Genomic DNA, 26,386 nt, shown 5'->3' with positions numbered 1-26,386 from the left:
CTGTTCATAGACTTCCATCAAAACCAAACAAAATACCTGGAATCATTGTCCGATTTGCTCAGCAATCTGTTCGTGACTTGTGGCTGGAAGCGCGTAAAGAACTTCGAAAGAGTTCGTCGAATGTCACGATCACCGAAAACATGACTAATCAGAACAGGGACCTGCTGCGCCGCACAAGGGATTGGGCAAAGAGCCATGATTACAAGTTTTCGTGGCATTGCAATGGCAAAAGGAGGGTGACAGTGCCGTTGTCATTCGCTGTGCCGCAGATCTTGACAGTCTGTGATAAACTTCGGCCTAGTACTCCTACCAGTTTTTTCTTTTCGACCCCCTATCTAGTAAAATGCTCCCTTCTTTTACATCTCAAGTGAACTTATCAAGTCTTAAGAACATTCTCAATGCTGATGGCCGGCGAAGCCTCAATTGTATTCATTGTAACCTTAGATCAGGGAGAAATAAGCGAGATGAACTCGATCATCTTCTTACTGAAGCTCAAGTACGCTTTGATCTTGTTATGCTTACTGAGACGTGGTTTGCGTCGAAGGAGGATGTGTGTACATATCAGACACATAAATCGTATTACATGAACCGTAGTGACAAAAGGGGTGGTGGTGTTGCAATGTTAGTTTCAAATTTATTGGATTCCGAACAACTTACTGAATTTTCCTGTATTAACCCCTTTTATGAAACTCTTGTTATTTGATGTGGTACTACAGTATTGTGTGTATGCTACCGTCCTCCTTCTACCAATGTCCAGTTGTTTTTGACTTTTCTTGATTCATTTTTAGAATTTGTGAGTGCAAGTAAATATAAATTAATTTTTGGTGGTGACTTGAACATAAATATGCTCGTTGATAGCAATGTAAAACTAGAACTCGAATCCCTCTTAAACTCTCATTCCTGTCAGAACTTTATAACATCAGCAACACGAATCACTACACAATCAACGACACTTTTAGACCTTTTTTTAAGCAACTTCGATGCATCCCTCGTTAGAGCTTGTACATTGATTCATAGCATCAGCGACCACCTGCCGATAGTTATATCAGTGAATCAGTGCACTAATGCAGTAAAGACCCCACGTTCCGTATTCTCTTACCGAGTTATTAATCCTACAACGCTCTCTACATTTAAAGAGCGTCTAACCACAGTCAGCTGCGACGATGTGTTCGCAGCAAATGACCCGAACGTAGCATATGAAACATTTTTGTGTAAATTTTCCGAAGTATACTTTGAGTGTTTTCCAATGAAGAAGTGCAGAACCTGTAAAAACAGTCGCAAACCCTGGATAACTAAAGAATCGTTAAAACTTTTAAAGAAACGAGATCAATTATATAGGACGTTCATACGAACTAAATCTCCTGAAGCCCTTAAAATATTCAAGTCATACAGGAATTTTGTCACGAAACACCTTCGGGCTGAAAAAAAGACAATATTATATTCACCTCTTTAACTCGAGTGAAGGGCGCACAGGCAATGTTTGGAAGGCACTTAAAGTGGCAACCGGGACCTCAGCAGAAGCAGTAAATAAAATAACAAAAGATGGAATAGAGTTACAGGGTGCTGAACTAGCCAACGCCTTTAATACTTTTTTTCTGTCACTTGGCGACGTTAGCGAACCCGCCGCTGACTTATCTCTTATGAATGGCCCAAATGAACAAACAATATTTTTAGAACCAGTCTCGGAAAGTGAAGTTGTAACTACATTTTTGGCAGTAAATAACAGCAAAGCAACTGATGCCTGTGGCTTTCAGATAGAGCCTATAAAGTCTGGAATAAGAGAAATAGCCCCTTGCGTTACCCACATTTTCAATATATGCTTGTTGACTGGAACTTTCCCGCATGCCATGCAAACAGCAAAGGTAATTGTTCTATTCAAGAAAGGTGACAGGAACGATATGTCAAATTATCGTCCAATATCGGTTTTGCCCGTCTTTTCGAAATCCCTGGAGAAAATAATTCTGAAGCGCCTATCCTCATTTACTGATCGTCATAACATTATATGTTCCGCCCAATATGGGTTTCGAAAGAATAAGTCGACAGAGCTGGCACTTTTGGCCCAAAAGGAGTTTATTTTGTCAAATTTCGAACGCAAAAATATGGTGCTTGGACTGTTTCTGGATTTTTCAAAAGCGTTTGATCTCATAAATCACAACATTCTCATTAAAAAACTGGATCATTATGGCATTAGGGGGAAAGCACAAGAATTAATCGCATCTTATTTGCAACATAGATCTCAGTTTGTAGTAATTGGAGGACAAAATTCTGCAGTACAATCAGTAAAATCAGGTGTCCCACAGGGCAGTATTCTGGGCCCGTTTCTGTTTATCCTGTATATAAACGAAATAGTACGCCTTGACGAAAATGCCCACTATATTATCTATGCAGATGACACTAGTTTATTTTTTTCAGACAACTCATGTGAGACCTTAGCAAATCAAGCCAATAGCGCGCTGTCTAAAATAAATACGTGGGCTCAAACAAACTGTTTAGCACTTAAACATCGCAAGACAAAAGCTGTACTATTTCACCCCCGCCACAAGCAAATCCAGTTGCCGCACATTGTGTTAAACAATACCAATATTGAAATAGTAAGAACTTTTAAATCACTAGGTGTATACTTTTCTGAAAATATGACATGGGATGAACACGTCGGCTATATAGTAAATAAGTTGTCGAAAACTATTGGCATCATACGCCGCCACTGTTATTATTTCCCTACCTCAGTTAACGTCCTTTTATATAACTGTTTATTTTCCTCCACATTAAGCTATGCCTTCTTAGTATGGTCCACAACAACAGCAACAAGCATCAGCAAACTTTTAATATTGCAGAAACGGGTCTTACGTCTGGTCTGCAATGTTCCGTATCGCTCCCATACTGCAGACCTATTTAAAAAGCACAGTATCGTTCCTGTTACATCACTATACAATTACAAACTATCCCACCTTTATAAACAGGGAATACTAAAGAATAATGATGCATTAACTAACCTAGCCGGATTGCAGATAAACACCACCACCTATAACGTACGTTTTTTGGAACCTTGGAATGTCACCAAATGCCGGACTAACTACGGGAAACAATTGTTGAAATACTCATTGCCGACGGTTTTAAATTATCTTTTTACTGAAACAAATAATGACATTTCTGCGATTTCCTCACAGAAATTGCGTACCTTGTTTGTATAACCTGTTTATTCTTTTTTTTCTTTCCTCGCTTTGATGTGGACGTGTACGCCTTCGCCGCACGCTGCTGCGCTACTGTGTATGCTGGGAGGTCAGGACTCCTCAAGCTGTTTTTTCAGCTTTTTACCTGCCCTCCTCGCAACATTCCTCTTCTGTTGCGGAATAAATTTCAATTTCAATTTCAATCACCTATGCACCTTACACCACGACGTGTACTAATCCCGTCTCGGCAAAGAAACTGGGCGATGGTTGTTTTCAAATGACGGAGCGTGGTCCATGTGGCTCAATCGAGTTGGATGCGGAGGCTGCAGAGTGGCTAAACTCGCAGTCAACTTTCTATGACACTGCAGCAGAGGCCAGGCTGGAGGTTAAGGAGGCGGGCCCTTGTCCCTGCCCCGTGCCGTGGGGAGCGGGTTGGTCGTCGGGATTATGGGTGCGGAGGTGTAAAGAGGGAGAGCTGTGAGGAGGTGCTTGGTCGCTAGGGCTGAAGTAGCCCACTCCCCATGGCGCGGGAACTATAGAAACGGGAGGCGTTAGCCGCACCGGGCTTTATCTCCTTGCTTTGAGACAACTGGGCGCCCGGTTTTCCCGCACGACGACCTCGGAGGGAATTGCATTCCCTCTCCGGAAAGTGGACTCTTCCTCCCTCGCAGAGGAATGAGAAAAGGGAAGGCCCGAGACGGTCGTGGAGGAGGCTGGGAGACGGGGTTAGCAGTAGTTCTTTACTTGCCGTGGTCGGTGATGTAGCGTGCCGCCTTTCTCCACCATGGAGTAAATGGTAGCTGTTGTGTTGCAGAAAAATAATGTGTGAGGTGAATGATATCGCCGATCGCATCACTCTGTTACTACAGGAACAAAGACCCGTTTCCTTCCTTTTCCTTCCTTTTCCTTCCTAACCTCTGCTGCAGTACTATAGAAAGCTGACCGTTCGTAAGCGGCAGCTTCACGACCAGGCCTACCTTGTTTGCGGTTGGCCGCTTGGTTCCTCATTCGCTGCTGCTTATGCGACGATTCACATCACGGCCAAATGAAACGTGAAATGGATTGGACGGTTAGAGAACACGGCCGCCAGTTTCTCTTTTCCTGTTCCATACCCTTCGAGCTGAGTGATTCTCTGCCCGTACTGAACGAAATTTGCCAAAATTATTCTTCTGCCTGATGTTTCACATACCAGGTGTTTCAGGGAAGCCGGCCACTAATTAAAAAAACAGCACTCATTAAAAAAAAGGTGTTCAAAGTAAAGAGAACACTTTTTTGGCATGATAATACCAGTGTTGGCAGACGTCAAAAACAAATGAATTATGTTAACTAGTAAAGTAAGGCGAGCGCAATCACGTTTTGCGAAATTCTAGAAACTGATATATCTATTCCCAACGGCCGGCTACGATTCTGATTGCAATCAGGCGCCTATCAGTAATAGCTAGAAAGAATTAAAATTTAGTTATTCGGTTGGCTGTGCGATGTCAGTGCACGTTGAAGAACCCCAGGTGGTCAAAATTTCCGGAGCCCTCCACTACAGCGTCTCTCATAGCCTCAGTCGCTTTGGGGCGTTAAACCCCATAAAACTAACTATTATTGGGGTTTAACGTCCCAAAGCGACTCAGGCTATGAGGGATGCCGTAGTGAAGGGTTCCGGAAATTTCGACCACCTGGGGTTCTTTAACGTGCACTGATAACGCAATCTCGCCTCCATCGAAATTCAGCCGCCGCAGTCGGCATCGAATTTCGATGCAGGTGAAATTCTAGAGGGCCGTGTACTGTGCGTTGTCAGTGTACGCTAAAGAACCCCAGGTGGTCGAAATTTCTGGAGCCCTCCACTACGGCGTCTCTCATAGCCTCAGTCGCTTTGGGACGTTAAACCCCATAAAAGTAACTATTATTGGGGTTTAACGTCCCAAAGCGACTCAGGCTATGAGGGATGCCGTAGTGAAGGGTTCCGGAAATTTCGACCACCTGGGGTTATTTAACGTGCACTGATAACGCAATCTCGCCTCCATCGAAATTCAGCCGCCGCAGCCGGCATCGAATTTCAATGGAGGCGAAGTTCTAGAGGGCCGTGTACTGTGCGTTGTCAGTGTACGTTAAAGAGCCCCAGGTGGTCGAAATTTCCGGACCCCTTTACTACGGCTTCCCTCATAGCCTGAGGCACTTTGGGACATTAAACCCCAATAAACCAACCAACCGAATAACTAAATTCTAATTCTTTTCCGCTATTACTGATAGGCGCCTGATTTCAATCAGAATCATAGCCGTCCGTTAGGAATGTATATGACGGTTTTCAGAATTTCGCAAAGAATGATTGCGCTCGTCGCTGTGGCGCAACTAATTTTATTCATTTCTGCCGCCATTCGAAAACCGTGCGCTTGCTGGAGGGCGCAGAGCGACGTCAATCAAATCGCGACACTCCGTGACGCAGGTGAAACGTTCCTCTGCCCCGCCCGCGCTGGAGCAGTGACGTTTGGAGGAGCGGAGACCACTGCTGTACAGTGTACGTACGTCAGGGAGTGTCGAAATTTGAATGACGTCGCTTTGCGCCCTCCCGCAAGCGCACGGTTTTCGAATGGCGGCAGAAATTATTCAAATTAGTTGAGCCGCAGCGACGAGGTAATCGCTTTTAGAAATTCTAGAACTGATAGATCTGTTACTAACGGCTGGCGGCAAATCTCTAACTGCATTAAGATGCCTATCTGTAATAGTTAAGAAGTTAATTATTAGAATTTAGTTCATGACTCTAGTTAATATGATTCGACCCGCCTTTCGACGTCTGCCAAACTGGTATTGCTATGCCTCAAAAATGTCTCTACCTTAGAAATACTGTTGTTAAAAAATAGTGGCCGACTTGCTTGAAAGACCTGGTATATGTTGACCGCGTGGTTGGTTCAGATCAGCCATTCCACAGCCGCCGCGGTGGCTCAGTGGCTATGGTGCTCGGCTGCTGGCCCGAAAGACGCGGGTTCGATCCCGGCCGCGGCGGCTGAATTTCTTTGGAGGAGAAATTCGAGGCCCGTGTACTGTGCGATGTCAGTGCACGTTAAAGAACCCCAGGTGGTCGAAATTTCCGGAGCCCTCCACTCCGGCGTATCTCATAGCCTTAGTCGCTTTGGGACTTTAAACCCCATAAACCAAACCAAACCAGATCAGCCATTCCGTGATTCGATCAGTTGTGGAGTTGTCAGTGCGTCATCTAGTGTATAGAGCAACAAAGAAGAAAATGTGTTAGTCAAGAGCATAGCAGCAACGTCATATGAAACACAAACAGTACACTGAAACGTAAACCTAGCAGCACCTAATTACATGTATTAGTTGATGAGAAAAGATACTAGCAGGGTCCACTGACACTTCCAAAGGGCGATCTTTGCGCTTGCCAAGTGAATGGGAGTTGTGATATTATTTACTCTGCCTCAGCAGACACCTCGTCTAGCTATTCGTTTTTAAATTCTCTTGTTCGTGTTTAGTTCGAAGCTTACAGTACGACTGTCTGGATGGCTTATCTCACATAACCTTCATTTAGCAGCATTAATAAACCTGGGGGTTCCTATGGGGGAACCAAGCGCTCTCAGAGCATGTTGTGCGAAGGGTATACTAATCCGCGCTCGCGATCAGAATGGCTGCGTGGTTGTTTGTGTGCTTTAGTAAAACGAGCTTCTAGGCAAGTTGGTTACTTTCCTTCCACATCACTGCTGCGCAAAAAAGACCATCACAAAGGAAGAAAACACTTACACAGCAGCGTTTGTCCGTGTCGTAAGTGTTGTCTTCCTTTGTGATCGTCTTTTTTACGCTGCAGTGGTGTGGATTGTTTGTGTGCGCCGGCCGTAGTTTATTTGAAAAAAAAAAAAAAATTGTAAACCCTAAAGGTGATCTCCTTTTTCGTTGGGGATTGGGACGAGATCATGTAATAACGGCCTGCACGATGCCGGTTAGAAGCTAGTGATCCGGAAAGATCGCTTTTGTAACATAACTATATCCGCTATTTGGCGGACAGAGTAAGAGCTGGCTGGTAGAGTTATTATGTTACCTCTGTGATTGTGCTCTCTCTCTCTCCTCTCTCCTCTCTCCTGCACTCCTGCGCGCGTACAGATGGTGGCCAGGACCAGGGCTGGTCGTATGGGATGGCCGGGCAGCCGACACCCGCACCCCAGGGCACGCTCATCTGGGTGCCGTACGGAACCCAGATCGACTCGGCCTCCAACGTCCTGATGCCGGCCCAGCCTGCGCCCGGACACCAGGTTGGTGGTCTAACCCCGGATCACTCGAGGCGCACGCTGCAGTCGAGAGCTCAGCATTTGAGAGGCCGGTCCAACATGCGGACCTTACTTCCTCGGATATTCTGGCTCCGGGCCGCCGAGATCAACCGACGACGCTCAGTGCGCATGCGCGTGGTTTATGCACTCTAAACACAAATACGCCTATATTGGAGTGAAAAAGGAGTAACCTGACCCCTAACGCACTCCCTCTGAGAAAAGGCTGTCTGCTTTGCTTCCTTTGCAGTTCGTCGTGATGGAGGTTCCTGCGATGGGAATGCACGGACCTGGCGCTGGTGGTGAAGGCATGGTGCCCCCCTACGCTGCGCCAGGTACGTCCGCTCCTAGCGCCACTTCTTCGAAAGCTGGGGGATAGCGCAAAGCGCTACAAAGAGGGGCAGAAAACCAAAGACGGTCGTAAAAGGCACAGCAGCGTCAGGTGTTTGAAATGCGGGCCAGGTTTGCTTAATTTATGATTTCATTTCATTTTCTTTTCTGCATTTCGTAACACTGCTGTTCTTAAAGTCTACACCACTTGAGCGTTCCGGCCCTTGCATGCGGCACAGGCATCACTGCAGTGCAGTACTGCTTTGCGCTTTCCTCACCCTGTCTTCTCGATATTTGTGCCCGTTACAATGCATGTGTCTTTTTCTTCAAGAGGTATTTAACTTTCTGCCCGGATCGTGCCTGCAGGTGAAACAAAAAAAAACAAAACAAATCGATGGACGATCATACGAACTGATGCCATGAAGCTGCGATACCAGGGTGCTTTTGTCTTTGCGTTTCCTGTTTTGCGCTTCGCATTCACTTTTGCGACAAATGCTTTGCCTTGTGGCTAGCGCAACGTGTTTGCGACAAGGCGCTTGTTGCCTTTGCAATACTTTCGACCCGCCTCTGGCGCCGTGCCTCTCCTACTTTCCTCTTTGCCCCTGCACGCGCTCTGTAGTTGGATACAACTTGTCTGTTAAAGCTTTTCTAGTTGCCTGAACTATCAGACCACATGATAAGCTCAAGAATTTTGATGCCTCTGCCTTGTTTGATTGCGTTCACCAGTCACTGTTGTGACTGGTCGACGGAGTAATACAGGACGCCGCGGACCATAGCATATTGTTGCCAACTGCTGTTACTTTAAGTTGTATCCTCCTGTGGTTCCTTGCTGTCCTGCTTGAGGCGTTGTTTCGGGGCAGCTGTGGCTATGAAATTGCCGGCTGCGGCATCAGCGTTGAGGCCAAGGCATCACGCACACTATGCAGGGATTTTTCCTGCGAGTGAAGGCACGCAGAGGTGGGTGGATGGGCATTGGGTGCTGCTTCTTAAGGATGGAGGCTTCACAAGTCGCGGCTTCGCGCACACGACGCCGGGATCTTGCGGAATGCCACTGCTACAGTTTGGCCCAGTAATAATAGCCATTTCAAGTGGACAACCTGTCATATTGGATTCCATGGTAGAGAGAGCGTGTGGTAGGTGGTCCTTGGCGATCACAAAATGAACAAGGGGGGGGGGGGAAACCTCAGATTGCTTGAGCCAACGTTTCGACAAGAGGACTTGTCTTCGTCTGGGCCAAGACGAAGGCCCAGACGAAGACAAGTCCTCTTGTCGAAACGTTGGCTCAAACAACCTGAGGTTTTCCCCTCCCTTGTTCATTTTGTGATTGTCATATTGGATGTTATGCTAACAACTCTATTTCACCATGCACTAGTTAAGCGACGGCACCGGTACAAGGAGCGGAGCTTTGCGGCATATTCGACGGCAGGTTAGTGCACAAAAACGGTTCAATGGGCCATCTGCGCTCTACCTATTTTTTTTTTTGTACATGTGTGCGACGACCTTTGTCGTCGATCAGATCTGTTCGGCACGTATGTGGCTTCCGTTGCTGCTAGTGTTCTGCTCAATTCGAATCTGGCGGTAAGTGGATAAAATCTGAGAGAATTTTTTATTCGGACACCATGCAGCCATGGCTCTCAGCTTGCCTTTGATGATTATGCCTACGTTACGAGCAACCAAAATAATAGAAGACGTTTTCAGCATACCGGAGACGTATTAGCGTAGACATATATACCGGTTTACCGGACGCCTCCCGCGCACTCGCTGTGACAAGGGTGTGGCCAGACAGGACCACTGCGCATGCGCGGGAGGCGTCCGGTAAACCGGTATATACGTCTCCGGAATGCTGAAAACGTCCAGTAATAGTTATAGCATATCGTTTCCTCGTTTACGTTAACGTTTACCGGGCTCGGCGACAACTGCGCATGCGCGCCCATTACCGGGTCGCTAGCACTTTATGGAATCTGTTTTAGCGTTGAGGAGAAAGCGTTCGCTCGTAAGCAAACATGGCGGCGCACTGCACGGCCGCTTCGGAGTAAATACAGCATCGCCGCTGCATTCCTCGGCGCCATTTCGCGCTCTAAATGAAGGTATTTGCTTTTAATTCGCATACTCTCACTCTTACGTCGAGGTATAAGTTTCAACTAGCCCATGTTTTTGAGATAATTCAGTGATTTTGAAGCAGTTAAGCCTGAACTACATGCCTTGCATGTAGTGATCTACCGTGTACATAGCCAAAATAGCAATGAAAACACTGCAGTTCTTAAGCTTTGTACCAGCTTTAACATATTCCTCTATTTTAATATTTTCTTCCTCGAAAAAAAAAAAAAACGTACTGGTAATGCGGTGGCTCAGTGGTTATGGTGCTCGGCTGCTGACCCGAAACGCGCGGGTTCCATCCCGGCCACGGCGGTTTATTTTCTTTGGAGGAGAAATTCTAGAAGCCAGTCAGTGCACGTTAAAGAACCCCAGGTGGTAGAAATTTCCGGAGCCCTTCACTACGGCGTCTCTCATAGCCTGAGTCGCTTTGGGACGTTACACCCCATAATCCAACCAAGCAACCTTTTGTCATATTCATCACTAAATGCAGAAAAAAGTTTCTCCGGACCAGAAATGAAGCGCTTTGACTTACTGTCACTACATGGCGCCACTATGTCTACATCCAGACATGCATACAAGCATCCAAAGGAGCACTGCTGCGCACGGCAAGCTGAAGGTGTCATAGGGCGATTTTTTTTACAGCGTTCGAAACGCAGTTAGCGCAGCGTACGCAAGTTTACTGCGTTATGTGTAATAAAATTGTCTAATGACCAGAATATTTTAAGAGCCGCTGAGCCGGCCGCTAGCAGAAAAGTAATGTGCACGTCTTTATATGCAGAGAAAAAGATGTTGAAAGTGCATGTAGCATCACACCGCAAAGGAATTCTTGTAATGCACCATATTTTGTTTGTAATAAATTCTGGAGCATCTACCATCATCATCAGCCGTTTCCGCCTTACGGCAACTTGTCATAGGAGAGACTATGTTAAAACGTCTTCTGGCGTGCGCAGCGCTAACCAGAAGTCCGGCGTCCGGTAACACGGTAAGCGGTAACGTAAACAGGTAGCGATATGCTATAACTCTAATACTGCCACCCTTTACGTCCAGTGTAGAGGTGGTTTGTCTAGTGGTGGTCTATAGGACCCGAAACTGTGACATAACTTGTCCGATCCTTCATTCTTTTACGCTTTTGTAGGCTTGATTCCTGTCCAACGGCGCTAACTTGTCACCAAACGGAAGAGCGCTTTTTAATTTACTCTGTAATTCGCCTCTGCTTCTCATTGCCGACGTGACGGAATTTTCACGTGTCCGACGACAGATGGCGGAATTGCTTGCTCGCAGTATCGCCCGTCACATTTAACCCTAACGCGCCTTGCCTTGCCATGTCCCAGGCAAGACCATTGCAAACACGAGAGTACTGGCAGCTTTCGCTTGCATGCGACACCTGACAACAACATTGACAGCTGCCCGTTTCGCCGGCTACGGCGTTGCAGGAGCGCCAAATAATTCCTCTACCGAGAAATCTGCATGCCGCGGTCTGATCGTTATGCTTGACACTCAGCGACGAACATTCGGGGTGCAACTTACGTCTGCGGGAGGGATTCTCACACACGCTGGGCTCCGATCGCGGCAGTAGATGCGGTGGTGCTTCGGACCACAGTCGTCGGAATGAATACAGCTTTGGAAGGTAGTTGTCCAATCATACTGAGGAAGTACTGGTTTAGGCATGTGCGCTCTCTTCTCAGTACGGCTTGGGGAATGCTTGGACTACGCATGTACTCTTTGGCATTTTACGTTTGCACATTGTATCAGTTGGTACGTTCTACCGAAGGCGCGACATGCGGAGCGAAAGACCGAAGACATCGGGTCTCTGTGCCATCTTTTTGTTCTTCGTCTCATGTTCCACGCTGTTAGCTAGGATGAAGACAAGCGTGTTCTACTGCGGTCGTATCCGATGCATCTTGTCTACTGCAGTAAGATACGGACACACACCGGGAGCAGGACAGGACTAGCGTGTGACTGGTGTCTTTTTAAGGCTAGTCGAGTGGTCTAGGGTGACGACCAGCCATCTGGCTCAATTCAGCGCTTTTGCGGTCGTGTCGACTGCGGCACTGCAGCACCTAGTGAGCGATGCTCATGGCGTACTCTTACGCACTCCAGCCCCCGGCGCATTCCCGCAAGGCCCCGATGGCGAGCAGAGCCATTACGTCCCCGCGGCAGCCGGCCCAAGTTGGATGGAGCCAAGTGCGGACATGGCGTACGGTCAGCCGCCCTCCACCAGCGACCAGATGCCGCTCTTCTGGATCCCGAACGCTCCTCCGCCTTTCGAGCACGCTGGGATCGCCACACTCCCACAGCAGCTTGCAACCGAAGAACAGGTTAGTGCAAGTGGTGTCCGTCCGAGGCGCCCGTAGACACTGTCCGCGATGGTGGTGCCTCCCGCGAAGTGAGCCAGAGAGACCAACTGGTTTGCCCCGATGTTCAGCTTCACTGCTTAACGTGATGACAGCTCCGCCATTTTGTTTCTCTGGCTGAGGTTTATGGCTTCGCAGTATTATTCTTTAAGGCCTCATTTGCAGCCCTGTGTTCCACGAGATCTTTCAATACAGCTGTCCGGCGTACAAGTCTTATTTTAAGAAATGGTTTTTAGATTCTGCGTTCATACGATAAGTTAGGTAATCATCCGGAAACAAAATGGCATCTCCAAACATAGGAACGGTTGTTATCCCCCTAAACTATCCGCTGGCAAAGGGGCACGTCGAGACAAACTCCGCCTCCTATGCGATGAAGCGACGATGACAGCTCTAACGTACTCCTGCCCAATTGAGTGCGCGCGTCCGCTGCCCAGAGAAAGCAACTGCGTGATAGATGGAGAGATTTGGGGACACTGGGGATGAGAATTGGAGCTATAAAGGTGGAATAAGATAGTAAGGAATAGTTACCAAAAAGAGGAATAAACATGATTGGTCGCCACCGTGTATGACATTCCCACTTGACATTCCCAGGTGAATGTATTCTGCGACATACACCCCCAGTCCGATTAGTGTTCTCCTTTTCCAGGACACGGTGTACCAGGGGCAGGAAGACGCACCAGACGCGTTATCAACTAATCGTTCAGTGCAGAAGACGTAGCTTCCTGCATGTCTCTGCGCTGTTTACCAGTCTGCAACGCAGTCTTGCTCTTAGATTACAGACTAGCTTATCTATTTCATATTTTATAAACGAATTACCGATATATGGAACAATTCCGCAATCCTCCTAGAGTCCTATAATCCGGGTTCGACTGTAGCCGAAAAATCTCGCATAGTTTTTCGCCGATTCGAGACAATTTGGGCAAGTTCGGAAGCTTAAATTATTTACCGAAAAACGCAGACTATCATAAGCCACTCTACCGTCTGTGCTTGAGCACAAACAGGCATGTAGTTTGCGCAGGATAATTTTTTACAACCCAGATTGATAAATACGGAACGCCTTGCACATTTACACTAGGGAAATGACAGCTAGTCTTGCACGCCAGCACAGTCCGTGCACAAATAAGTTTTCGTCATATCACGGGGCTGCAAATAGAGTACTACTTGAGCAATGGTCTTCTTTGTTGCTTGTTTACCCGCAGGCTGCCGCCCAGCAGTCCCAGGAGGTCGGCCTCTACACCGAAGGCGGGGCCCCGTATGGCGTTCCCCTTGAGAGCTATGGGATCCCGGGTAGGTGATTTCCAAGGGGCCGGGAATCGTGCATTCCCTTGTTTCGCATGTGCGATAATCGACCTACAGATCAATGAATCAGTCAGTAGAACATTTACAATTAATAATCAGTAAATCAGTCGAAGAAACAGTCAGACAAGAAACAAACTCGATCGATCGATGCATGTGACAGAATCGATGGATCGATAAATCGGTCAGCAGAAAAATTGATAATGATAATGATTAAGCATCTGGTCATTTTTCAGGTTACGCTTTGCAAAACAATCGTTCAAATCTCCTATGGGTGGTGGCACGTCATGCTGGCGTGACGGTTTGAAACGGGCTTGCGTTCGTACGAACTCGTCCGTACCGCTCTTTCTTTTCCCCGGCACCCGTTCCCGTCGCCAGGTGAGGAGCTCAGGGTGCACATCACGGCCGAGCCGGAAGTCTCGATCCCGGCGTGCCCGCCACCAGAGGCGACGGTTGCTTGCTGGCAGTCAGCCGTGCCGCAGCAGCCAACATCCAGCGACCAGCGTGAGCCGCCATCCCAGCCACCGGCGACCGCAGCTGCCGAGCCAGCTCCAAGGACCTCGGAGGTACGGGTACGTGACGACCAGTGTGTGTCGCCATCCCGGCCAGTTGCCACCGCAGCTGCCGAGCCAGCTGCAAGGACCCCGGAGGTTCGGGTACGTGGCTGCGTCTTTAGTAGGTGTCGCGTGGACAGCTTTCTGTGGCTACGCAGTGCAAGCTACGAGCCCGCGCCGCTAGCTCACAGGCCTGTATCTTTGGTCCTGCCTGCGTGCGTGGGAACAGTGCGCTTGTGGAAGCCAGTGTCTCCGGCTCGCAACTTACACTGCACAGCCACAGAAAGCTGTCCCCGAGTGTAGAATGCGTTTTCAGGAAGGGTTAGTGCGAAGAAAAATAAAAACCAATGATTATATTTGTAACTGAGGAAATCGAAAATTCAGGGGGGCACTTCGTTGACTAAAGTGCGGGAGGCAAAAGCCTTAAGCGCGATGTAGCTGCTTGTGTCACTGATGTGCGGTTAAGATGTTAAGCTTCGCCTCTAAGAGTGGAACGCGACAGAGTCTTGTAACGCTGCCAGGGAGTTTACAGAACGCCATCACCCATTCGGCTGTACGTCTTGCTCGTCGGTAAATTGGTTTTTTAGGAAAGGAAATCTGTTTCGCATATCTTGGTGGACACCTGAACCTCGCCGTAAGGGAAGGGAGGAAGATGGGAGCGAACGAAGACACCGTATTCACTAGACGCGCCTTTGCCATCGAGCTGGCATGGCGGAGGAGCTCGAGCTGGCATGGCGGAGGGGGAAAAAAAAAGCTGGCATGGCGGAGGGGTTAGCATGCCCGTCTCGCACACCGGAGACCGGGGTTCGATTCCCGAACTTGACCAATTTCCTACTGTCATATTTATTTATGTGGTCTGACTAGAAAGGTTACTTAGGCTAATCAGTTAATAAAGCAATTAACTAAACTCAGTCCCACTTACTTGGAGCATCACTATACAATCCCTTTAATTGGTTGCATGGTTACTAGCGAAAGTACAATTGGCCCCGTTTGAAATTCGCGCACTGTGACCTCACGACCATTTCGACCAATTGAAAAGCGTGACATTTCTGTCGACAACTCCTGCTTACAACGATGAGTCATTAAAGGCTTCCGCCGTAATATAAAAAGAAAAAGAAACAGCTTCCCAATTCCCCTGGGGCTTTTACTGTACTTTCTGGACTGTAGTCTGCGGGCTGTAAACGTTTGAAAGCCGCCGGTGGTGGTGGTGAAAACATTTATTAGAAAGGAACAGGAGGTATGTTTGGATCAGCCCGTAAGGGACCAATCCTTAAGTAAAGATCACAGGTTCTTTATCTTCCTCGCACCAGGGGTGCCCCGCCAGAGACGGGTTGGTTTATCTCGAAGACTGAAGCTCGATCTCTGCACCAGGGGTGCCCCGTCAGAGACGGTCTTGTGATCAGTTGAGATGCAGGGATGAAAAAAGGGAATAACTGAAGATTTGTATACAAATATTTACAGAATATACAAGTTAGATACAACGGCAAAAAGACAAACAACCAAAGGGTGGAACTGGCTAATACTAGGGGAGGCCCCTACTCGGCGTAGCCGAAGATGCGTAGCATCTCACCTTAGCGCAGAACCCCGCTTCCGGCTCCGGGGCCCAGTTTTAAAGCCCCAAAGGCCCGGCCCACATTCCGTAGCTTCCAATCTTGTTGCGGTCTTAACATCATTGGTTCATCCAGGGCATGGCCAGCCCTCCAGCTTCCGTAAGGTAGAGCACTCTCTCCACCCCAAAATAAAAACAAACACAAATAGACATTCGTGCCAGCACGTGCGCGAATCGGTACCGCGTGGCGGGGTGGACACCCGTACTTCCCGGCGCGTTCGCGAGCGGCCGCGTTCCAAGAAAGGAGACGCTCCGCTTTGAGTGCCCCCAGCCGCGTTCCAATGACCCCCGCGAACGCTACCGATCCCTTACACCTTACAAGCACTAGGTGGAGGCCCCTAGTATGGGACCCCAGTGGCGGTGGCCGCCGCCAGGGCGCGCCCCACTAAGGCTTGTGTCGTGGCAGCCGAGCAGGGTCGCCTCCCAGTCCTCACAGGGTGGGTTGGGGAGGGGGGGAATAGCCGGGTTTGAGGGGCAGGCCCACACCATGTGATAGGTGTCAGAAGACACCGCACTACAGGGCGGGCAGCTGCTGTTAAAGGAGGGGTCAAAATGTTCTAGTGCTGCAGGGCTCAGAAATGTATTGGTGAGAAGGCGGAGAAGAAGCCGCTCATCCGCCTTCTTCAGGCGTTTGCATGGGCTCGGGTGAAGGCGGTGACTGTCTTGATAGTAGGTTGTAACATCTTTGAAGGTATAGATCGGATTAGGATCTGGTTACTGATCGGGTGGGGAGGAGAAAACTGCCCGGTGAGAGAGAGCGCGTGGGCGGCTGCGTTTGCTGCCTCGTTTCCTGCCAACCCCTGATGAGCAGGGGCCCATATAAGGTAACGGTGTGCGGGGTCCGTATCCCGTATGCAATTTTGGTAGATTCGAAAGGCTAGGAAGGGAGTGCAGCCTTGTTCGACGTTCCGACAGGCCCCTCGCGAGTCGGTGATTATGTATTTTGAATCGGAATGTGAGGCTGCGAGAGCAATCGCGACCTCTTCTGCTTATGTTGAACTGGGGGCTCTGAGGGTGAGGCCGTTAACCGTGTTGCTGTTGTGAACTACCGCGACCGTGTACCATACCCCGTGGTGAGGACCGGAGGCGTCCACGTAGTATACGCCCGTTTTGCTGCCACAATGTCGGGCTAGCGCTTCCGCTCGTGCCAGGCGCCGACCACTATGGTCTTCGTGTGACATGTTGGCTGCAAGAGGCCGCACGTGGAGGGCACGTATCCGCAGTTCTGGGATGTGAAACCTGTCTTCCATTGGAGGGGCGTGTTGGATATGGAGTCGAGCAAGAAGGCGGCGACCCGACTCCGTTAGCGACAAGCGCGTGTACTGGTTTGTCAGGTGCTCCTCCTGGAGCTCCCGGAAAGTATTCACCACCCAAAGGGCCATAAGCCGGCTGTTTGAAGTAGTGATGGGGAAGTCAAGGGCACGCTTAATAATTTTGCGAAGGATGACCTCAAGCGCATCCTCCTTTTTTTTTTTCCGTAGGTGGAGATAAGGAGTCGAATAGAGAATTCGACTGGTTACAAAGGCGGTTGCCAGCCGGAAGGCATCCTTACATCGTAACCTCCCGCGTTTGTTGGAAACCCGGTGGACCATGCGGCCCACCTGGTCCCCCACCTTACGGTGTTTGGCCAGTGTAGTGTCTGGCCGTCTGTGTATGTGGATGTAGAGTCCGAGTATCCGTATATCGTCAGTTTCGCGTATGGGACCACTCTCAAGAGAAAGAGATTTTAGTTGTGCTCTTTTGTGAGGGGCGAAGGTGCACAAATTCTGATTTCTCAGGGGAGCATTCAAGACCGCAGCGGTGGGCGTAGTGGTCTACTATCGTCGCCGCTGTTTGCAGGCTGGTTTTAATGTCTCCTGTGCTGCCCTACGTGGCCCATAGGGTGGCGTATAGGGCGTGCTGCACGCCGGCGACACCACCCAGCTGGGCCGGCAGGTGCATCATAGCCAGATTGAAGAGTAGCGGGGAAAGTGCCTTACCTTAGGTGGTTCCCCGCGTGCAGAGTAGGTAAGGGCCATGCTCTCTATCTTGTATGCGGATGTGTGTAAAAATTGGCATATGTATCGGAATGATTTGGAATAATGAATTGGCATAATTGGAATTGGAATGAATTGGCATAATTGGCGGAATGAATTTGAAATTGGCATATGTACCGGTCTTTAAGAAGGGTGATAATTCTTTAATGACAAATTATCGTCCAATTTGCATACTTCCGTGTATAGACAAAGTAATTGAAAAGCTAATTGCGAATCGTCTCGTTAAATATTTGGATAAATTTAATATATTATCGCCATATCAGTTTGGTTTTCGTTCTGGGTATTCTACTGAACTTGCTCTTATAACTATTACAAATTAAGAATTGCCATAGATGAAAGGAAATTTGCAGGAGCCGTCTTTGTAGGCTTGTATAAAGCTCTTGACACCATCAATCATTCAATTTTGTTCACTAGGCTAGAAGAAATTGGTATATCCGGCCCCCCGTTATTACTGCTACAAAATTAATTGCAAAATAGATCACAAACCGTTACTATTTAAGGTGTCTACTCTGATGTTGTGTTTACAAACTCAGTTGTGCCACAAGTTTCTATTCTGGGTCTCCTCTTATTTTTAATTTATATTAACACATTACCAAAGTGCCTCGCTTCCTCCAATTTCATATTATACGCTGACGACACCACAATTTATACCCGAGATTCAAGCGTTACTAATCTCATATCAAAATTTATCATGACCTGGACAATCTTTTATCTTGGTGCAGTCAACACAGTTTGACCATCAATTCTAGCAAAACGAAGTTCGTTGTTTTCAGCTCGCATCAACGGCAGTCACTTTCCATTCCTCCTCTCTCAATTGGTCAGTATCTAACAGAAGCTAGCGATTTCGCCTTATTTCTGGGTGTGCATTTGGACAGCAATCTAAAGTTTCATAAACACATAACCAGTATAAAGAAAAAAAATGGCATACAGTTCGAGAATCCTTATTAAAGCTCGTTCGTACTTTTCTAACAGTACATTTATATCCTTATATTACGCATTTATACACCCACACATCAGTTACTGTATAGTATGTTGGGGAACCACGTATGCTATTCATCTAAGATCATTGCAGATAATTCAAAATCAAGCCATTCGTATACTTACTTACAGTTCTTATTACACTGATGCAGCCTTCATTCTTCAGGATCATAACATCCTCTCCGTATCACAGCTTGTTAGATATTCTCTTGGCATTCTCATGTAAAAACTTGCCAACAATCTAATCGCTCTTCCTCTCATACCACAGTGTTATCTTGTAAACGCCAACATAACTCGGTTCGCACTCAATAACAATATTGTCCTACCTAAAGTACGCACCAATTACGGGAAATAGGCAATTAATTTCTCATCAGTTGCTGTTTGGAACACTATACCGATAGAACTAAAAAATGCTCATTCAATTTTCAACTTTAAAGCACACTTTAAACGATCAATCCTTAGCAATAAGCCCTAATTCTGATTAATTTGTTTTCATTTCTTCCTACATGTATTTTGCACTGCTTCATGATCTTGATTATAATTCAGTATGACATCAGCTTGCTTAGTTACGTACAACTTTATATGTTTCGGGGGTCCTTTTTAATAGCTTTTATTTCTCTTCCATGTGTCTGCTTTAATTGTATCCCATACGTGTACATTCAGTTTTGTATATTTATCTGTTCTGTCGTATGCTGTTAAATGTTTTACTAGATATATTTAATTAGGAGGTCCCATTACGGTCTCTGACTTCGGGACCTCCTTCTGCATAATATGCTGTACTCTCAAAATGTATCAACAAATAAAGACTGATTCTGATTCTGAATGTGTTGAGGCCACAGTCGGTCTGGCCTAGGTTAGTGAGTATGATCTCGTGAGTTACATTGTCAAATGCCCCTTTAAGATCCAAGGCGATTACTACCCGGTCATTATGGGGGCATTCGAGGGGGTCAAGGACTTCCCGATTGAGTTGCAGGAGTTGCCCGGTTTCGCCCGTGTGGTTTCGACGACGGTCTCACCCGTGCGGGCGGCAGCATGGGTGCAACCTTTCGCGATCTCTTCGGTCTTCAGACGGGCAGGCACCGGATATGGGACCTATGTGCGTTACGTTTTGTGCGAGTGTCAACCATTGCGATGTCATGGAGCCCATACCACCCGAGCACTTCTGATGTACGCCTCTGTGTGCTGTAGTGATCAACAAGTGCAACGCCAACGAAAACGCAGCCCTCCATTACGGCGTCTCTCATAGCCTGACTTGCTTAGGGACGTAAACTAAACCCATAGAGTTTCTTACTATTACCTAGAGGGAAAGCTGGCAAGCCGTCTATGGGAGTTTGCATGGAGACCCCACGTGACCACCTCAGCCACCATGGGCGCTCAAAGCATCATGGGGCGGTGAGCTACTTGTTGCGGAACTGCAACTTTTGGCCAAAAATTAATAAAAAAATAAAGCTGTTTGATAGCTACAAACGTCCTAACATTCAATATCTTGTCTAATGATTGCAACAAACGAGCAGAAAAGCATTTAAGTGCAAAGTTTGCCTAAAATAAGACATGACTAGCTTTCCTATTGGCCAAGTGATGTACACTAAAAAAACTAATATTTCGTAATTAACAGGCGCACTTTTAAAAGTAAATATGTTTTCAAAAAAAATGTTGTTGTTTAGATACTTTAAGAGGTTTTTTAATGGCATTTCGGAAGAGTAAAACCTTTTATTGGCGTCGTGTGTCGTCGCGTCTTCACTACTATGGCTTTTGCACACTGCGTTCGCGCGAAAGTCGTCTGCGCACACACGAACTACGTTTTCGGAATGAAACGCCTTAGTACTGCCACTCTGTGTTCCCGAAAAACTACGACTGTGCCGCAACAAGTAGCTCACCGCCCCATGATGCTTTGAGCGTCCATGTTGGCTGAAGTGCAGCGCCGCCAGCTTTCCCTCTAGGTAGTAGTAAGAAACTCTATGACTAAACCAGACCAAACAACAAAGTCGCGCTGTTGGCGTAAAAAAGTGCGCAGCGTCATGAGAGGCAGGTAGCGGTGCAGCTGAAGAGCATGAGAGGCGAATGAGAAAGCGATGCGACCGGGATTTTTTAACGCTGTCGCGTTCCACTCTTAAAAGCAAAGCTTAAGCGTCCTCCATTTTTTTGTTGCATAATAACTCACCAAGGCCTTCTGGCATCGGTAAGCATAATCAGATTGTTGATCCTTGTTGTTTGGGCACTCAGAGTTCACTGCTGTGATCTGTGTGAGCAGCGCTCAGACTTATTGCGACGCAAATGAGGAACGTGCCGGTTAGAAGCTGCCAGGAGGCACCTTCGTATTGAGTTTGTAGTACATGTGCCCCTGCACAGTTCAGTGCGGGTCATTTGATCCAGTGCTGTCTCGTTAGTGCACGATTTGAAGACCAGTCAAGTGCGGTGGGCGCTCTTATTGGAACTCGGCGAATGCTGTCGCAAAATTTGCCAAGTATATGCAAACTGAGGTTGATTTATGTCATTTAAACTCGCGTAATTTGCGCACCCACAACTTTTTATCCGGATTTTTGAAAAATACAACTTCTACTCGCATATTTCGCGCTCCCTGCTGCCCAAGCACAGCATCATGCACGCGGGTGCGCGCAGAACAGGATTAGGAAGATCGGCGCGGCAGTGTCACCCCGTGCGGCGGCTATAGGTGAGTGAGTGGTGTCAGAAAAGCCGGTAGTTTGTTGCAAATCGGTTCCGGTAAGAATAGTCTGTTGCGCACCGCTTAACTGACTAGCTCACGCCGGCGGTCGCCTGCGAGAGGGAACTTCCGGTATCCTCCGGAGCGTACGTCGCACCAGAATCCGAAACTATACCGAGCCGTTGGCTGTTCGGTTCGCCGCTACTCATCCGGGCCGCATACGAGGAGGGCGCCGTTTTATCGCATTGGATCAACATTTTCCTCAACTGCTGGCTTTACGACTGCATTGTTACGCGTTTATTGATTCGAGCTGCGCACTGGCCGTCATGCCGTCACGCGGGGAACTACATAACGCGGGTTTGGAGCGGGGTGGGGAGGTGTGTCTACTTGTAGGCCAGCGAGGGGGGCGAGTTGCGGGTCGACTTATACGCGGAAATATGCAGTATAAATTGCGCGTTATGACCTTAGTAGAGGTTTTAGGACGTGTTCGCGAAATCTTCGCGTAATTTGCGCACTCCGTTTTCGATGCCCTAATTTGAGGAAAAGAAGTGCGCAAATTACGTGAGTAAATAGTGTATGTGACATCAGCCGGTTCTTAAAGGGCAACTGACGATGAAACTTGCGGATAAAGCCTGCGCAATCGTTTCGCGCTAGGATTTGAAATGGCGGCGTAACTACCGAATACAGCAGCGTCGGCGTTCAGTCTTCTCGGCAGTGCACAGTGACCGGCAGAGGCCGCGATAATGACGTCACGCATGACGGCGCTACGTTTACAGCGAAGAAACTGCTTCTTGGAAGAAAATCAGCCGAAGGTGAAGCTCACGAAGAATTGTTTGGCGGCATCAGGCGATGCACAGAAGCATGCATGTGAAGGCAACGGACGTCTGAAGTTTCGAGAACAATGCCGCCACTACAAATTTCTCCGCACTTCTAAAAGACAGTGAGGAGAAGCCTGAACATCGTTGCGTTTTGGTCGACGACTAGGTCACCGTTTTAAATGCTAGTGCAAAAACACTTTGCGTGCTTTACCTAGAAGCTCACAACCTCGAATGCTCAAAAAACCATTTGGGCTTCCCTTTAAAGGCTATGAAACGGCACGGGGCGAGACGGCAAAAATGCGATATGACAGCGCTGTCTTGTCTCACTGTGGGAGTTCCCGTAACAATGTAGAAATCCTGTCGTGACACTATGAGCCAGTACGCACAGCAAGTAATTTTGCTATTGTTTCATTGAAATAAAAGTGCGGGTGCTTGGAAAGCACTCTGAACTGGTTGGCATAATTGAGAATATATGAAATTTTTTCTTGTCCGGCGTAACACCGAACAAATTGTCCGTCACTATCCAAGTCAAAGGCAAACATTGCGAGAAGCCTCATGACTCTGCACATTTCTTCTTCACTGATGGTTCCAAGAAGACCACTGTTAGCGACATATGACAGCGCTGTCGTGTCGCACTGTGAGAATTCCCGTGGAACTGCAGAAATCCTGTCGTGACACTATGAGCCAGTACGACAGCAAGTAATTTTGGTACGATTTCATTGAAATAAGAGCACTTCCAACTGTTGGGACATATACTTAGCATTTTAGTGACGACATGTTCTTGGTCCTGTTAGTGATGAAGGAACCTGTATGCATTTCGAAACATGCCTCGGAACTTTTGCCTTTAACTTGGCCATTGGGGTCAGTCTGTTCAAACTGGCTTGTGGTATCGCTTTCACGTATCATCATCATCATCATCATCATCATCATCACAAGCTTGGCTATGCGCACTGCTGGGCAAAGGCCTCTCTCATGTTTCTGTAATTAACCCTGTCCTTTGCCAGTTGCAGTCACCGTATCCCCGCAGTCTTCTAAATCTCATCCGCCCACCTAACTTTCTGCCGCCCCCTGCTACGCTTCCCTTCTCTTGGAATCCACTCTGTTGCCCTGAAGGACAATGAGGCTGTCTTGCCTTCAAATCAAATCAAATCAGTTTATTTAAACATCCTACGATGCTTAGGGGCACGGACAAACAGCCCTAAATGGGCTTGACGAGGTCCATGCCCCCTACAAGGCATACAGTGGAACGCATCTGATACATCAATAACAAAATAACAAAAATACACCAGCAGAAACGCAGCTGCTCGTGAACAGAAAGCTATACAAAAGGACAAAAGCGTGATGCGAATAACAATGACAAACTTTAGGTTATGAAACATGACAGATATGAACGAAAAATGCAAAACACTGGGAAACACAGCCGAATGATTACATATAATGTAGACAAACAAACTAACAATATTGGTGTATGTAGTTGTGCAAAAATATATTACGCAAATCCCTGAAAGATTTGTCAGTGACGTCTGTGCCATCTTCTCCGGAAAATTTGTTCAGGAGAGATGGCAAGCAAAACTTGAGCATTTGTTTTCCGTAATTGGTGCGGTAAACGACAACTTTCCATCTCTCCGGTTTTCCCGTGCAATACACAGGATCATTCACTGAGAGCCTGGCTAGATCAGCTTATGAATTATTGTGTTTGATTTTTTCTGATTTGTAATAGCGGATCAGTCTATAGGGGTATAGACACTGTATGCGGATGATGTTAAACGTATTGAACAATTCGGCTGTGTGTGAGTAAGGAGGCACTTTTCCAATTATGCGGATTGCACTTTTCTGTATACGTGAAAGTTTATTAATATTTCCGAGTGTAGTAGTTGCCCAGACAAGCGCGCCATAATTCATGACTGAGGAAAACAAGGAATTGTAAAGCAATATATTAATGGAAATTGGAAACAGTCAACAGTGGCGGCGTAAATAGATAGTCGTGCGCGATAGTTTGTTTACAAGGTAGGTGACGTGGTCGTCCCATGACATATTCTCAGAGAAAATTACTCCCATAGTTTTAAATTGCGAAACTACTTTGATTTGGCTGTTATTGATCATAACGGATGGAGGATGAAAAAACTTATGACGTGGATGGAAGATAACTGCTTTGGTCTTATCAACGTTAATTTTTAGTTGGTTTGCAGTTGCCCAAGTGTTTATGAGCGCCAATGTCCTGTTTGCTCTTTCGGCTAAAGTGAGGCTTGATTGTCCGGAGAGAAACACACTGGGGTCGTCGGCGTATATAATATAGTCAGCATACTTATCAATGTTAACAATATCATTGACGTAAATTAAAAACAGGAATGGCCCTAAAATGCTCCCGTGAGGAACGCCTGGAACTACTTATTTCACGGCTGAGCAATGCCTGTTTATATCAACGAACTGTGTACGGTGTTGTAAATATGAAGATAACAAAGAGAGGGCTTTGCCGCGAAAGCCATAGTGGTCCAATTTTTGAAGGAGGATTCGGTGGTTGATAAGATCAAAGGCTTTCGTGAAGTCTAAAAAAATGCCAAACACCACGTTTTTATTTTCAAAATTTTGTAATATCAGCTCCTTCTGAGCAAGCAGAGCTAACTCGGTTGATATGTTCTTTTGAAAATAATACTGTGTCGGAGTTATGATGTTATGCTTATAGGAGAAAGTTTTTAAGCGTTGAAAAATGATTTTTTTGAAACCTTTGGACAAGACGGGAAGAATAGAAATGGGACGATAATTTGATAAATTATCTCTGTTACCTTTTTTAGGGATTACAATAACTCTGGCAGATTGCATATTGCGCGGGAACACGCCTGACGATAAGCAAATATTAAATACATGTGACAGACAGGGTTCGCATTACATGCCCTGCCCAAGCCCACTTCTTCCTCTTGATGTCGACTAGGATGTATCAAATGCCCTAAATCTATATGCTTGCCCCCTTCCCTCCTCTGCAGGTGGGTCCCAGGCGCGTCGAAGACGATGCGGTGGCTGCTTTCCTGCTGGACGCATGGACCAAGGTGCAGCGTGCCGGCCAGGGCAGCTACTACGACCCTGCCAAGGGAAAGGGGCGCAGCGGTCGCCGAGCTGTCTGAGGGCTGCATCGCCAATGGCCTCCGCGTCTCCGCGCAGCCACGAGACAATCTTTTTTCCCCGCACAGCCGATGCTGCTCCTCATCTCAAACGCTGTGCTGGGGAAATTTACAACTCTGCTACGCTCACACTTCATTACGGGGCGACTTTACCATTCTCCTTTATGACCTAGTCATATCATCCAGTGTTTCGTGACTTTTTGTTCTTGAACCAGCAGTTCAAGTTCGTCCGCAAGCGTCCGGGCGTGCTGAGATTTTAAAGCGCCTGAAAAGCACCTGAAGCCTGAGCAAGTCGGAAACATTTGAGACTCTGTGCATTGTCTGCCCATTTTCGTGGTGACGGCGCTCTTACGTTGCAGTGGCGCTGGACGCATCTATGTGTTCTGCCTTCCTGGTTCCAAGAATGTCGCGTCTAGTATACCCCAGCATTGATGGCCGACCAGCGAAACCTTCATCTTGTCGCATCATCCCACTGTGATAACGCAGCAACTGCCAATTTGTACCTGGAATCCCGGAAATGGGCATGGTTTCTCTGAGAGAGCTTTAATCCATTTCAGTTGCCGCGATATTGTTTCTAGGAAAGATTTTCTTCTTACTTTTGGTACGTGGCTACTACAAAAGCACACAAAATACGTGTACAGCTGAATATCCGTGTCTATAGTAGTTATGCAGTCTTGGTCTGTGATAGTCATACTAGTACTGCCAAGTCATTAGATATTAACAAAGAAACCGGCTCCAGTGTGGTGACCACTGTGTTGGTGTCACTTGCGAAGGCCAGAAGACTGGTAGGTGGCAGGTCGCTGTGCACAGGGATCTGATACTGGGTGTCGTTTCTGAAATGAATCCGTAGTCGTCTTACTGCTTCAGTGCCTTAAGCAGACCAACAATCGTGCTTGATTTGTGCCATCCTGTCATCTTCTAGCTTGCACTGATTTCGCGTGAATACCTCGAAGCGTCAGCTTGTCACAGGCCATGCTTCGTCAGAGAACATGCTGAGCCCCCATTGATTAGTGATTGTTGATCTCATAGTCATCTCTGCGCGTTAAGTACAAGACTACTACTGTGGCCGCTAGGTCGACAGAAAACACGGCGTTGTGCGATTCAGCTTTA

General features: G+C 47.3%; 1 protein-coding gene across 1 annotated transcript in view; it reads left to right on the top strand.

Moving 5' to 3' along the window:
• The window catches only part of LOC149360354 (uncharacterized), an 87,903-nt gene extending 62,478 nt beyond the window's left edge, over window positions 1-25,425 (top strand). The window contains exons 10-15 of the mRNA XM_089572289.1: window positions 7,266-7,414; window positions 7,677-7,761; window positions 11,954-12,171; window positions 13,407-13,494; window positions 13,882-14,159; window positions 25,142-25,425. Coding sequence (XP_089428415.1) covers window positions 7,266-7,414; window positions 7,677-7,761; window positions 11,954-12,171; window positions 13,407-13,494; window positions 13,882-14,159; window positions 25,142-25,279 — 956 coding nt within the window. The 3' untranslated portion in view covers window positions 25,280-25,425. The remainder of the gene's footprint in view (window positions 1-7,265; window positions 7,415-7,676; window positions 7,762-11,953; window positions 12,172-13,406; window positions 13,495-13,881; window positions 14,160-25,141) is intronic.
• Window positions 25,426-26,386: the final 961 nt, after the last annotated feature.

The sequence above is a fragment of the Amblyomma mixtum genome, chromosome 2, assembly GCF_055824585.1.
Source record: "Amblyomma mixtum isolate Tamu chromosome 2, ASM5582458v1, whole genome shotgun sequence".
NCBI lineage: Eukaryota > Metazoa > Arthropoda > Arachnida > Ixodida > Ixodidae > Amblyomma > Amblyomma mixtum.
This window is presented reverse-complemented; position numbering and strand designations above follow the sequence as displayed.